Raw genomic sequence first — 13,208 nt, forward strand, 5'->3', positions numbered from 1 at the left:
GAGTGGTTGACGGCCAATTTATTAGACCTAATTGCTAATGAGACTATAAATTACATATGAACACATGAGATTATTAAAGTATTAAGTATGAGTGTATGACTTAAATAATAATTTAGCAAAATCTAATTAACTCGTCTGTGTATGACGGCATTTTGTATGGCTCTAAAAAGCATTATATGTACTTATTTACAAAAGAATTGTGGTTCTTTTGCAAGTTCTTTTTCTTTTCTTTTCTTCTATGACTCATGCGAATTTGCACTTGTGGTTGCTGCGTTTCGCCACAAATTTCTTCCACTTCGTCGTCTTGTAGACAAGGTTGTAAAACTCGCGACTCGGGGAGAACTCTGCAGGAGGTGGTTTTTGAGGAGTTCTCGGCGATTCGAAGAGAATTCGGATGTTGACTTTCGTTGACTTTTTAGTTTTTTAATATATTTTATATATTTTTTTTTTAAAGGCAAGCAATATATTAATACTCAGGAGAATACACAAATAGTTGGGCTAGAACATGCTCATAGCTACCAACAAAACATCAAAAACACAAAACAACAAGACCGTGAGTAATGTTTGCAAAGAGGGCAAACAAAGTATTACAAAGATTATTACACGAGTTTAGAAGTTCAAATACACGATAGGGTTGCTAAGCCAATCGATTTTAACCCCTTTAATTCTAGTCGCAATCCACTCGAATGATTTGAGTTGAATTTCGTTTAGAGTAGTTGGGGCCGTCCATGAAGCACCACGAAAGACTATGTTGTTGCGATTTTTCCAAATGTAATAGGCGCAAACCCACTCCACCTCTTGCCAAATTTGTTTACCAAGGCACGAAGGATGAAACGGATTATTGCCACAAAGAATCTCACTGAGGCTTAGGTTGGGGAAATTGCCGATACCCCACCATCTGCAAACACGGTTCCAAACATCCAAGGAATGCTTACAAAAGATCAAGGCATGTTCCACATATTCTAGGTCATCATCACATAACGCACAACGAATCGAGTGAAGGTCAATTCCTCGTTTATCAAGCTCAATCATAACCGGTAAACGTTTCTTCAAAGCTCTCCATACAAAAACCTCCAATTTTTTTGGAACAAGAGAATTATGGAGTGTTTCTTGGACCACATCGAATCTCGCAATTGTTTTTTCATTAATTAACTTCGTCATTTGTTTCACCGAGAACCTGCCATTATTCGACATTGACCATATCCAACTATCAGGGATGTCACGATCGAACCTGTAGGAATTGAGAAACAGCAGCAGACAGTCGAGTTCATCCTTTGTTCGGCCAGTGGGTACCCTCATCCATTCCCAGTTGACTGTTAAGGTAGGAGTCGCTAAACAGATTCTATCTTTGATGAGAACATGCTTCGCCATCTCCAATCTAAAAAACCTAGGGAATGCTTGTTGTAATTCGACTTCACCTATCTAATGATCTTCCCAAAAGCGAGTAGCCGAACCATCACCTATCACTTTCCTGAAAGATTTGTTGAAAGGAATGTCTAGCGCATCCAATGAGTTACCTGCCATGATAATATTATACCAAATACCGCGAGATGACGAGTGAGGTGAATCACTTCCCATCCCAAGACCACCATTTTCGACATATAAACTTGGAATAATTTTATGCCAAAGTGTGTTAGTTTTGGTTTTGAACCTCCACCACCACTTGCATTAAAGCGCAAGGTTTTTGTTTTTTAAAGACCTAATATTAAGCCCACCCGACCCGTATGGTTCCATGACCCGATCCCGCTTTACCCAAGAAATTTTGTTGTCCGAATCCTTCCCGCCCCAAAAAAAATTACGCCTCACACTTTCAAGAAATTTCAACACACACGGACGGGGGGGGGGGGGGGGGGGGGGGCACGAAATAGCGAGAAATAGTATAGTGGAAGACTATTAAGGATCGATTTAATAAGGGTTACTCTTCCTCCAAAAGAAAGCATTCGCATTTTCCAATCCGAGAGCCTTGCTTTAAGTTTTTCGATTACCACACTCCAATATTTTGACTTATTAATCTTACACCCAATAGGCAAACCAAGGTAGGTAAATGGGAGAGTACCTACTACGCAACCGATTCTATTAGCCATGTGATTAACCTCATCAAAGTTGACACCAATGCCATAAAGACAACTTTTATGGAAATTTACTTTAAGTCCGGAAGCGAGTTCGAAGCACTTGATCAAGTTTTGAAGACTATACACATTCGAGCGACTCCATTCACTAAAGAAGATGGTGTCATCCACATATTGGAGATACGATAAAAGCACTTTATCATTTCCAATTTCAACACCCTTAAATAGGCCTCTATCAATTGCGGCTTTGGTGAGTATATTTAAACCCTCGGAAGCAAGAATAACCAAGAAAGGTGATAGAGGATCGCCTTGTCGTATGCCTCGACCTAATGAGAATTCTTTGGTCGGGGAGCCGTTGACTAGAATAGAGATAGAAGCCGAGCTTAGACAAGAGATGATCCACTTTCTCCACTTATCACCGGATCCCATACATTTCATAACTTCAAGAAGAAAATCTCAATTAATACAATCGAAGGCCTTCTCGAAATCAACTTTAAATATTAGACCTTTTTGCTTGGTATTTTTTAGGAAATCAATACTTTCGTTAACAATTAACGCACCATCAAGAATGAAACGACCCTTGATGAAAGCACTTTATTTCGGGCCCACAAGTGTAGGAATTACTTTCTTTAAACGATTCGAGAGGATTTTTGATATAATTTTGTAATAGCTCCCGATAAGACTAATTGGGCGAAAATCACCAAGACTTAATGGATTATTCTTCTTTGGGATTAAAGTAATAAAGGATGCATTACAATCTTTCGAGAACTCACCATTATCCCAAAACCATGTAATAGCCGAGATGAGTTCGGGTTTGATGACATCCCAAAATTTCTTAAAGAATCGCATATTGAAACCATCCGGTCCCGATGCTTTCGTACTACCACATTCAAGAATTGCATCGTGAATTTCCTTTTCCACAAATTGACTTTCCAAAGCTGAAGCATCACCATCAGACAACGAAGGGTACTGCAAATCTTCTTGACTTTTCCTCTCAACAATCACTTCTTCGAATCTTTTTTTAAAGTGATTGAAAATTTCCGTTTTAATATCCGAAGGGTTATCATTCCAAGTACCACCGATATTTAAGCCTCTAATATTAGACTTGTTATTCTTTCTTTTGGTGATCGAGTGGAAGAACTTCGAATTCTCATCAACTTTGAGTGCCCAACGAATACGTGCCTTTTGTTTAAGCATTTCAGTTCTGACCCTTTCCTTCTCCATCCACAACTTACGCGTATCTTTCCATTCTTTCCTTTCATTTTCATCAAGCAAACCGGATTCCACTTTTAGCTCAAGAGTTATGGCCGTGCTTTTTAAAATTACAATTTCGCCATCCAGTTTACCATATTTATTGTTGCTCCATTGTCGTAGTGCATCTTTGACCATTTTCAATTTCTTCCTGAAAATACAATCTTTTCGGTTTGTGTCAGGTACCTCGGAGGCCCATGCCTCACTTATTATTTCCACAATATCCTCATCATCAAACCATGTATCAAAAACCTTGAACGGTTTAGGACCAAAATTTTTATCATCGTCTTTCAAAGTTATCGGGCAATGGTCGGATCGTTCTCTATCAAGAGCAACAGCGGTAACATTACCCCAATTGTTACATAAAAAATCATAGGCAAGGAATCTGTCAAGCTTACTAAACTTCATCCCGTCGTCGCTTACTCTAGTGTAGCATCTTCCACCCAACGGAAAGTCAATCAAACCATTTTTGGTTATGAAATCATTGAACCGTTTTGCTCTATATTCTACAAATTCACAATTAAATCTTTCTGACTCTTCGCGTACTTCATTAAAATTTCCACAAAATAACCATGCTTCATCAACACTGCCATTACGGATTAAACAAGGTAGGAAATCCCAAAGAGCTTGTTTCTTAACATCATCATGCGGGCCAAACACATTCACAATATTTAACTTTGCACCTGTTTTTTTCCATATGCCACGAACTCCAATAACACAATCTGATTCGATCACATTAATAGCCCCAAAAACGTTTGTGTCCTAAATAAGCAATTGACCGCCAGCCTTTCCTATATTTTCTTTCAGAACAAATTCACACTCTAAAGAACCCCATATTGAACAGACCCACTGATCATTAATTAACCCTAATTTTGTTTCTTGAAGGGTAACGACATCAGGCTTCTCCTTCGAAATAAGTTTCTTAAACCACCCAATCTTATCTTCTTTAGAACCCAAATAAAAACCACTAATATTGAAGGACAGAAACTTCATGATAAGAGTGTATATGAACGAAGGAAATGTACTTACTAATTAGAAGGACGTGCCTTCCATTTCAAACCCAATTTGGTCCCATAATCACGAATCCCATCAGTATGAATTGAGCCATAAGATGGATCATTTTCACTTCTGCTTGTATTCATGGATGAGGACTTTGATGAATTGCAGACACAGGAAGAACACTTGGATCTTAAAGGCTGATCTTTAGTGTTAATATTGCGAGTAATATTTTTGATATTCATCATACGGGAGCTTAATTTCCATCGCCTAATGTTAGATCAGCAACAATCCTTTTTAGAGGTGGGTTTCTTTGAATGTGGATTGGATTTGGAGGGTTTGGGTGCACCTGGTGGTTTTCTTTTTCTGGTAGATTTCATCGGGTTAAGATTCTGGTTAGGGAGGTTTTGAGGTTGATTTGAAACTACGGGGTTTGATATACGATTAGGGCTAGCAAGGTGAGGTGAGGTGTTCGACTGAAAACGAGTAGATTCGGCAGAATTTAGTCTAGGTTTTGGGCTACATGATGATGGATTAACATTTTGGGCATTTGGGTTGTGGAGCGATGGATTGAAAGGGCTCAAATGTAGGTTGGTTGAGGTTGGTGGAATAGAATGTGTGATGCTGGGTTGGTTACACGAATTAGAAAGGGTGGGTGAAGTTACATGGTTAGAACGAGATGGGATTGGAGATGGAGAGTTTGAAAAATTGGGCTTAGATGGGCTCACAGGTTTGGATATAGAGGGGGTTGCAACATGAGTGGATTGGGTAGTTGAACGAGATGGTCTTGGAGAATGAGAGTTTGAAAGATTGGGCTCAGATGGACTCACGGGTTTGGATTTAGAAGGGGTTACAACAGGAATGGATTGGGAAGGTGGGACTTTAGTTGGGCTCAATATGTTGGGTTGGGTTGGGGTAGTAACAGGAGAAGAGTCACGTTTGAGAATTTTAGGAGTCGGGGAGGGTTCAGGGGCCACGTGGATATTTGTTTTGTAGGTTGGGCTAGGGTTCTGGGAATAAAAGGAGTTATTATTATTGGGATTGGAAATAGGGTTGTTGGAATAGTAACTGTTACTCTCGTGCATGACATCATCATTATTATTTTCTTGGGAATGATTACTAGACCCAAAGCAACCCGACCCTTCATCTCCAATACTGGGATTGCCAGGGTTTCTCCGACCACATTCATGCGAGCACCGATCACCAGGGTTATAAGTCTGAGAATTTCTATCAACACTGAATTGTTGATCGTCATCCATATCGAATAGAAATTTGCTAATATCATCATCATCTTCTTCATTATCATATGTATCATCAACGAACGCATTACGACCATCATCCTCTTCATCAGATTTATATGATTCTTCATCAGACTCGTGACAATAGGTGTCCATATTAATGGTGTTTAAGTGATCTTCAATGACAAAGGCATGAATAACACTGTTACCCATCGAGATAGAAACTTTCCCTTCAATGTTTTTCCTATCGCTAGTAAGGATAAGAACACTTCCATAAGTTAAATTGTGATTGCTTTGTGTAATTTTACAATTATCCATATCAAGAACTTGCCCCCAAAATTCAGCAATGGATTTGAACGTGTATGCGTTCCAACCAGTAACCGGAACACCCTTGATATTGATCCATGCTAGACGTTTAGTAAACCATGGAGATGCCCCTAATAACTGGACTGAGCAACACCATTTGTATATTGCATGATCACGATTAGCCAATAATCTTTCAGCTTCAACACATGAATAAAAGACAAACATCATCTCCAGACCACCAATGTACTTGATATCACAATTAGTTAACCCTTCAGCCTTACATAGTGTCATACCCCGTCCTAATCCATCTGGACGAAGTCACCAACATCTGGTCCCATTGCGATGATCGACTCCAAATAATGTCTTTAAAATGAGCAAATGCACAGCGGAAGGTTTCTTTCATACCTGAGAATAAACATGCTTTCAAGTGTCAACCAAAAAGTTGGTGAGTTCATAAGTTTATCATAAAACAATAAAATTCATCATTTTGATAGACCACAAGATTTAAATGCTGTATGGTACAAATGGGCCCGAATCCTATACCCACCTGTAATGTACATGCGATATCTTTTAAATACAGTACACATTTCTCGTGTACGAAATCATCTTTCATAAATCTTAGTAACCGTACACATATCTCGTGCACAAAAATAACATACACATAACCTGTGTATAAAATCATTCTCTCGATACATAACATTCACTTTTCATTGCTTTCATAGCTTGGCTTGGTAACCGACCTTAACATATAATGCGCATCAATAATATCCCCAAAACAGAACATCTCATCTGTATAATAATCATATAAACTTCGAAGTACTAAACACCACGCCCACTAGCTCTTCCGTCTAGTGAACATTCTGGGTGGGGGTGTTAAACCCGGTAGCTACCTTTAGGATTCGTGTCAATTAGGCGTGCACTAATTCTCAAAATTAGTGATGTTCCCTAATTCTTAGGTTACCAAGCAATAATAATCAGGGGAAAAATATTCATATCAATTGTGGCAATTATTACTTCCACATAATTCAATGGTGGCAATTATCACGTTCACATAATTCATTCGAGGAATATTTTGCTTGTGTCTATCTCGTCAAACATTTATAAAATCATTTCATGTATTCGCAGTTCAAAATGTATTTCAAAAGCATTTAATAAAGCAGTTGTAAAAGTAGCGCATGTATTCTCAGTCCCAAAAATGTAAAGAGTAAAAGGGAATCAAATGAACTCACCTAATGTATTTTGTAGTAAAAATACATATGACTATATTGAACAATGCAGGGTTGGCCTCGGATTCACGAACCTATATCATTTGTATATGTATTAATATTCATGGTTGTAATTGAACACACACACACACACACACACACACACACACACACATATATATATATATATATATATATATATATATATATATATATATATATATATATATATATATATATATATATATATATATATGTATTAGTTATGTCATTTTTATGTTAATAATATATATATATATGTTTTATATGTTCATTTTGTATATAAAAATAATAAATTTTGTTATGTTATATGTGTTAAGTGTATATATTTATGTATTTCATTTGTTTATCAAAACAGTAGTTCTAATTATACTAAGTTAATATTAGTAAACATAATAATAATAACTTTAATAATATACTTATGTTGATAATAACTCTATTAGTTATAATAACAATGATATTAATAATAATACTTGTAAAAATATTAATTTTACTATTTATGATAGTTATGATATTAATGATTTACTAATAATAATAATAATAATAATAATAATAATAATAATAATAACCTTATTAAAAATGATAATATTAATAATAATAATGATATTGTTAATAATGACACTTTTGTTTAATAATAATAATAATAATAATACTAGTAGTGATAACAATATTAGTAATAACAATAATAAAAATAATAATAATCATAATTGTAATTATAGTTATGATAATAATCATTTACCTAATACTTTTATTAGTAGTAATAATAATACTAATCACTATAATACTAGTAACATTAATAATAACAATAATAATAATCATAATAATGATAATAATAATAATAATAATAATAATAATAATAATAATAATAATAATAATAATAATAATAATAATAATAATAATAATAATAATAATAATAATAATAATAAAGATGACAATAATAATAATAGTAAAAATAATAATTAAATTGCTACCTTTATAAGAAATCAGCAAAAAAAAATAAGGAAAGTCCCTGCCCGGGCTCGAACCCGCGACCACCCGCTCAAACACATAACCACCTTAACCATAGAACCATCTATTTCTTTCGGTTTTAATTCTCACGACTAAATATTTAGTATGTAACAAGCTATATAATCATTTTCATCATATCATAACTATATCATCTATCATCATCCCCATGTGTATCATGTATATCAAGTACTCGTAATCATCATCAATTACTTGTATCAGCACCACACTTATTAACATCTCGGCACAAACAACAAAACAATACACGGCCCAAAGTTTGTTAGTCCAGGATTGTATTAATCCACACCAAATTCATTCGGCCCAACAGGAAATGTAAATTGACCCTCGGCCCAATCAGTGGCCCTATTCAAATTCTGTAAATAGAATATGGAAACTGTTTCACCAAATTTGTTGGATTTGGAATTCAATTCACATCCCCATCATGAATCCCACATCATATTCCATTATCAATATTGCACCAGAAAGGTACCAGCTGGAAAAGAAAAAAAAATGCAATCTTTATCATCGTCATTTCCTCTTGTCATTATCATGATCATTACGTTCATCTTTATGGCGTATATTACCGGAGATGGGATAAAGACAGAAATGTGAAGCTGCAGTAGCAACTGTAACGGTGGTCGTTGTGGTAGGTGGTCCTCGATTGTAGGGTGTTGTGAGGGTGATGGTCAATATTTGATGATGGCGGTTGTTATGGTGGTTACTATGGTGTTCAGGGTTCACAAGAAGAAAAGCAAGTGAGAAAATGGGTTGAGTGGTTATTGATTGAAAACAGAAGAAAGGAAGGGAGAGTGAGTGATGTATACCGTCGGTTTACAGCAGAAAAAATATAGCAACAATTGCATAAACTGTTGTGGTGTTTTGAGTTGTAAATCGTAATAGAATAGCAGCAGCAAGTAGCATTTTACGTGGTGGCGGTTTGTGAAGTTCTCGATCAAAATAGAAAACAGGATATAGTCGTGTAATGATGATATGTTGGTGGTTGTGGTTGATATGGTTGCCGGAGGTGGTGGTGGCTCGATAGTTGGTGATCTTGGTGGTCTTGGTTAATAGCAACCATGAACAAGAAATGAAAACAGTGGATTTCAAATGAATATCAAATGTTTGATTATGGTATGCAAAGGTGGTAACGGTTGGGTTTTGATTGGATGATTAAATGGGTCCTTGGTTGTAAGATGATGAAGGTGTTTTTATGATCAAAGTGTGCGTTCGTATTCATATAAAAGATTTGATGGTCCTTAAATGAGTTTAGATGTGTGAGGTGGTTTAATGGTGACTTATGAATATGGTCGATGTTTGTGATTTTTCATAGTGAACCGAAAGCAGTGATAGAAAGTTGATGGTTTGATGGTTCATGGTTCGGTGATGGTGTCCGTGGCTCATGATACTCCTGGACGTACATAAGAGAGAAAGAAGATGAATGTTTCAATATGTATGTGGTGATTTGAGTTGTAGTATGGGTGTATCTTTATATATTATATATATATATAAGATAGAATGGTGGAATATAATGAAACAAAAACACTGTCAATAATGACAATAATTAAAGTAGCACAGGATAGCAGCCGGGTTCACTATTCCACTATTCCACCGACAGTTCATCCCGGATGGTTATATCATGTCCATTGCTAAACAGCTAACGTATAAAAGTGTTCCTAAAAATCCCAAATTTTTAGATTAAATATATTTAATTATTTCACTCATTAACTGTTTGAAACCTGATCAAAAAGGTTCGATAATTATTTATTTTCTGTTCCAATTTATATGTACGGAGTACTAATATTTAAACTTAAAAAGGTAAAAATATTTTTAAAAAATCTAACATCTTCGTAATCGATTTGCAGTTCAACTTTTATTTTAGTCCTTCATGAACATGTAATATATCTATACTAAAACTAACGAAACGTCAACCGAATGTTACTGACGTTTACTAATTAGGCTCGAAATCATTCATTTTCAATATACACATTATATATATATATATATATATATATATATATATATATATATATATATATATATATATATATATATATATATATATATATATATATATATATATATATATATCAAATCTTAATTAACAAGTTTAAGTAAATAAATATATTAATTATATTCTTTGAAACAACTAAATATAATATTATATATTTACAAGTAATATATATATATATATATATATATATATATATATATATATATATATATGTAACTATTTACAAATAGTTGTTCGTGAACCGTTGGGAATGGTCGAAGGTCAATTGAATATATGAAACAGTTCAAAATTTTTGAGATCCAACCTAACAGCCTTTGCTAATCGTGTTGAAAATACAATATCGTATCGAGAGTTTGATTTAAAATTAGTCGAAATTTTCCGGGTCACTACAGTACCTACCCGTTAAAGAAATTTCGCCCCGAAATTTGAGTGAGGTCGTCATGGCTAACGATAAAAATGTTTTTATGATGAATATGAGTTAGAGCTTTATCATTATTGATTAATATAGATAAAACGATTCGATCATGTGAAGCGTACGCGTAAAGCTATCACAAAAGAGTGAAAAGTTTCGTCTGAACTTTTGACGTAGTCATGGCGGATTTCCGGAATTCAAGGAATTTAAGGAAATCTTCTAATCAGAAAGAAGATTGTAATATCATGATTAATTAGCAAACTGCTGGAATCACGGTAAGGATAGAACTATCAAGAAAATAATCTCTTGATATGTTTAGAGGTTAAGTAGAATGAAAGAGTTATGTATCATGGCACATGATGAGGGTAAGATCTGTGAACCATCATCACGTTCCATTAGAAATTTAGCATGACTTACTGTAATATAACCACATTGGCCTGACGTCATTATATTATACTAACTCATGCTTCAATTCCCAACACTTCTCCAGAAACTATTCATAATTCAAACTCGAATTTTAAAGAAATTTAGAAACTAAGATAGTTTCCTTTATGACGTAACATGGATAGCACGAAGAGATAGATAATTTCGAATAAAGATATTTATGAAGGTATCTTCAGAAATATCTAAGATATTTATAACAAAAGATACGATGATATCTTTAGAATTTAAAATATTTAAGATCAGAAGATGATGAAGAAATTCATCTGCAAGGATTTAGATTAAGGAGCAAGGTATTCGCTAAAGATTTCATCAGCTTTTTCAAAACTCAGAAAACTGATTCATAGACTAAAGCGCTTTTCAGAAATTCAGAATTGAAGTTTTGTAAATCCAGGAGATAGAATATATATATATATATATATATATATATAGCTGAGGAATTCGAGATTATCGATTGATGCCTCCCGGTATTTGGTATGGTAATTATCGTTACAAGATGCCGATGAGTTCATGAGAAGACTTCAATAGATAAATATAGTGATTTTTCAGAGAGATTTAAACCAAGGAGCAACGAGGTTGATTGTACATCTGCTGGTAATATGGGGGAATATAAAAGGTTTTCCGGTAACAATAAAAGAGCACGCATATATATCAAGGTTATAATAAGATTTTTTTGAACGAAAAGTCGAAGTTGACTTGCTGGAGCTGTGACAAAACTGACTATTGTGAAAAAGAATTGCAATGTTATTTTCTGTAATAACAATGCCAAAGGAGCTAGCACAGATACGTGTTAAACCTTTACTCAGGTTCCAAGAGTTTTTCAGGTGCATAACTATATGCATAAATCTTTTCTTCCGTAGATGAGATGCAGTTGGTTCATCCTCTCGATTGAGGTGTTTTCAAGAATTATGAAAGGTTTGAACGCAGATTGTAACCGTCCAAATACCAATGAGGTTTAAGATGAAATTAAGTGGCAAACTTGAAGAAATGTTTAGTTTCATATGTTATAATCAATATTTTAATTCATTTTAATTATCCAATGTTATTAGTCCACAGTCGATAGTCCACAGTTAACAGTCCAATAATTCATATATAGTTTAATTTATAATATTCGAATTAGTTAATACTTATCGTGACCCATGTACATGTCTCAGACTCGATCACAACTCAAAGTATATATATTATTATAGAATCAACCTCAACCCTGTATAGCTAACTCGATCATTACTGCATATAGAGTGTCTATGGTTATTCCAAATAATATATATAGATGCGTCGATATGATATGTCAAAACCTTATATACATGTCCCGATATTTAAAGTGCATAAAATAAATAACAGAAATTAAATGACGATAAATTAAATTGCGAGAATATAAATTACGATAAATAAATTGCGATAAATAAAATGTAATCAGTTAGCTAGGAACAGTTAGCTGGAAACAGTTAGCGTGGATTCTTAACAAAATTTTTCTCATAGTTAATTTATTTGTTTCTAACAAATTTTATTATGTCCAATGTTTTCTTCATTATGCCACTTGTTGGATTCTGATAGGTAAAAATCCAATATATGAAATTGAATGAAAATGGTTATTCTGCGATGAACGAATTCGTATATCTGTGGATGTAGGTAGAATAGTAAATAACTGTTGAATCGAATTTGAAGGATGTACAGTGTAACTTATTAATGTGAAATCTAAATATTTCTCGGGTATTACCTACCCGTTAAAATATTTTCACCATTAACAGTTTGTACAAAAGAATTTTTTTTTTAATTACAATCGTTATGAAAATATATATACATATATATTTTCTTTAGATGTAATCATGGATTTAATGAGTTAATATGATATTAAACTCATTTGATTTACGGTTACAACTAGAGTACATAAACTCTAAAACATTAGAGATTATATAATCATCATGTAGAATGAAGATAAACGATGTAGAACGATTCGTAGAACGATGATTATGCTCGAGGTACAAAATGAGATGTTGAGGCGTGTGATGTGGATGTTGTTGTTAGTGGTACTGGTGCTGCCGGTACTGATATTGATCTTACTGTTGGTGCCGGTGATGCTGCTGGTGCTTGTAAGTTTTGAACCATATTCTCCAAATTTATTAATCGGGTACGAAGTTCGTTGACTTCTTCTACTACACCTGGGTGATTGGCGGTTCGGACGAGCGGATGAATAAGGTTTAGAATTGTGGATAGAATATAATCGTGTCGAGATAC

General features: G+C 34.3%; 2 protein-coding genes across 2 annotated transcripts; both read right to left on the reverse strand.

Moving 5' to 3' along the window:
• Nucleotides 1-609: 609 nt before the first annotated feature.
• Nucleotides 610-1,371, reverse strand: LOC139842097 (uncharacterized). The gene has a single exon (XM_071832273.1). It carries the CDS (start codon nt 1,369-1,371, stop codon nt 610-612), a length of 762 nt encoding a protein of 253 aa, XP_071688374.1.
• Nucleotides 1,372-1,422: 51 nt separating this feature from the next.
• Nucleotides 1,423-2,498, reverse strand: LOC139842098 (uncharacterized mitochondrial protein AtMg01250-like). The gene is made up of 2 exons (XM_071832274.1): nt 2,018-2,498; nt 1,423-1,517 (listed from the first exon to the last, which is right to left on the reverse strand). Exons 1-2 carry the CDS (start codon nt 2,496-2,498, stop codon nt 1,423-1,425), a joined length of 576 nt encoding a protein of 191 aa, XP_071688375.1.
• Nucleotides 2,499-13,208: the final 10,710 nt, after the last annotated feature.

This window comes from Rutidosis leptorrhynchoides, chromosome 4 (genome assembly GCF_046630445.1).
Source record: "Rutidosis leptorrhynchoides isolate AG116_Rl617_1_P2 chromosome 4, CSIRO_AGI_Rlap_v1, whole genome shotgun sequence".
Classification (NCBI taxonomy): Eukaryota; Viridiplantae; Streptophyta; class Magnoliopsida; order Asterales; family Asteraceae; genus Rutidosis; species Rutidosis leptorrhynchoides.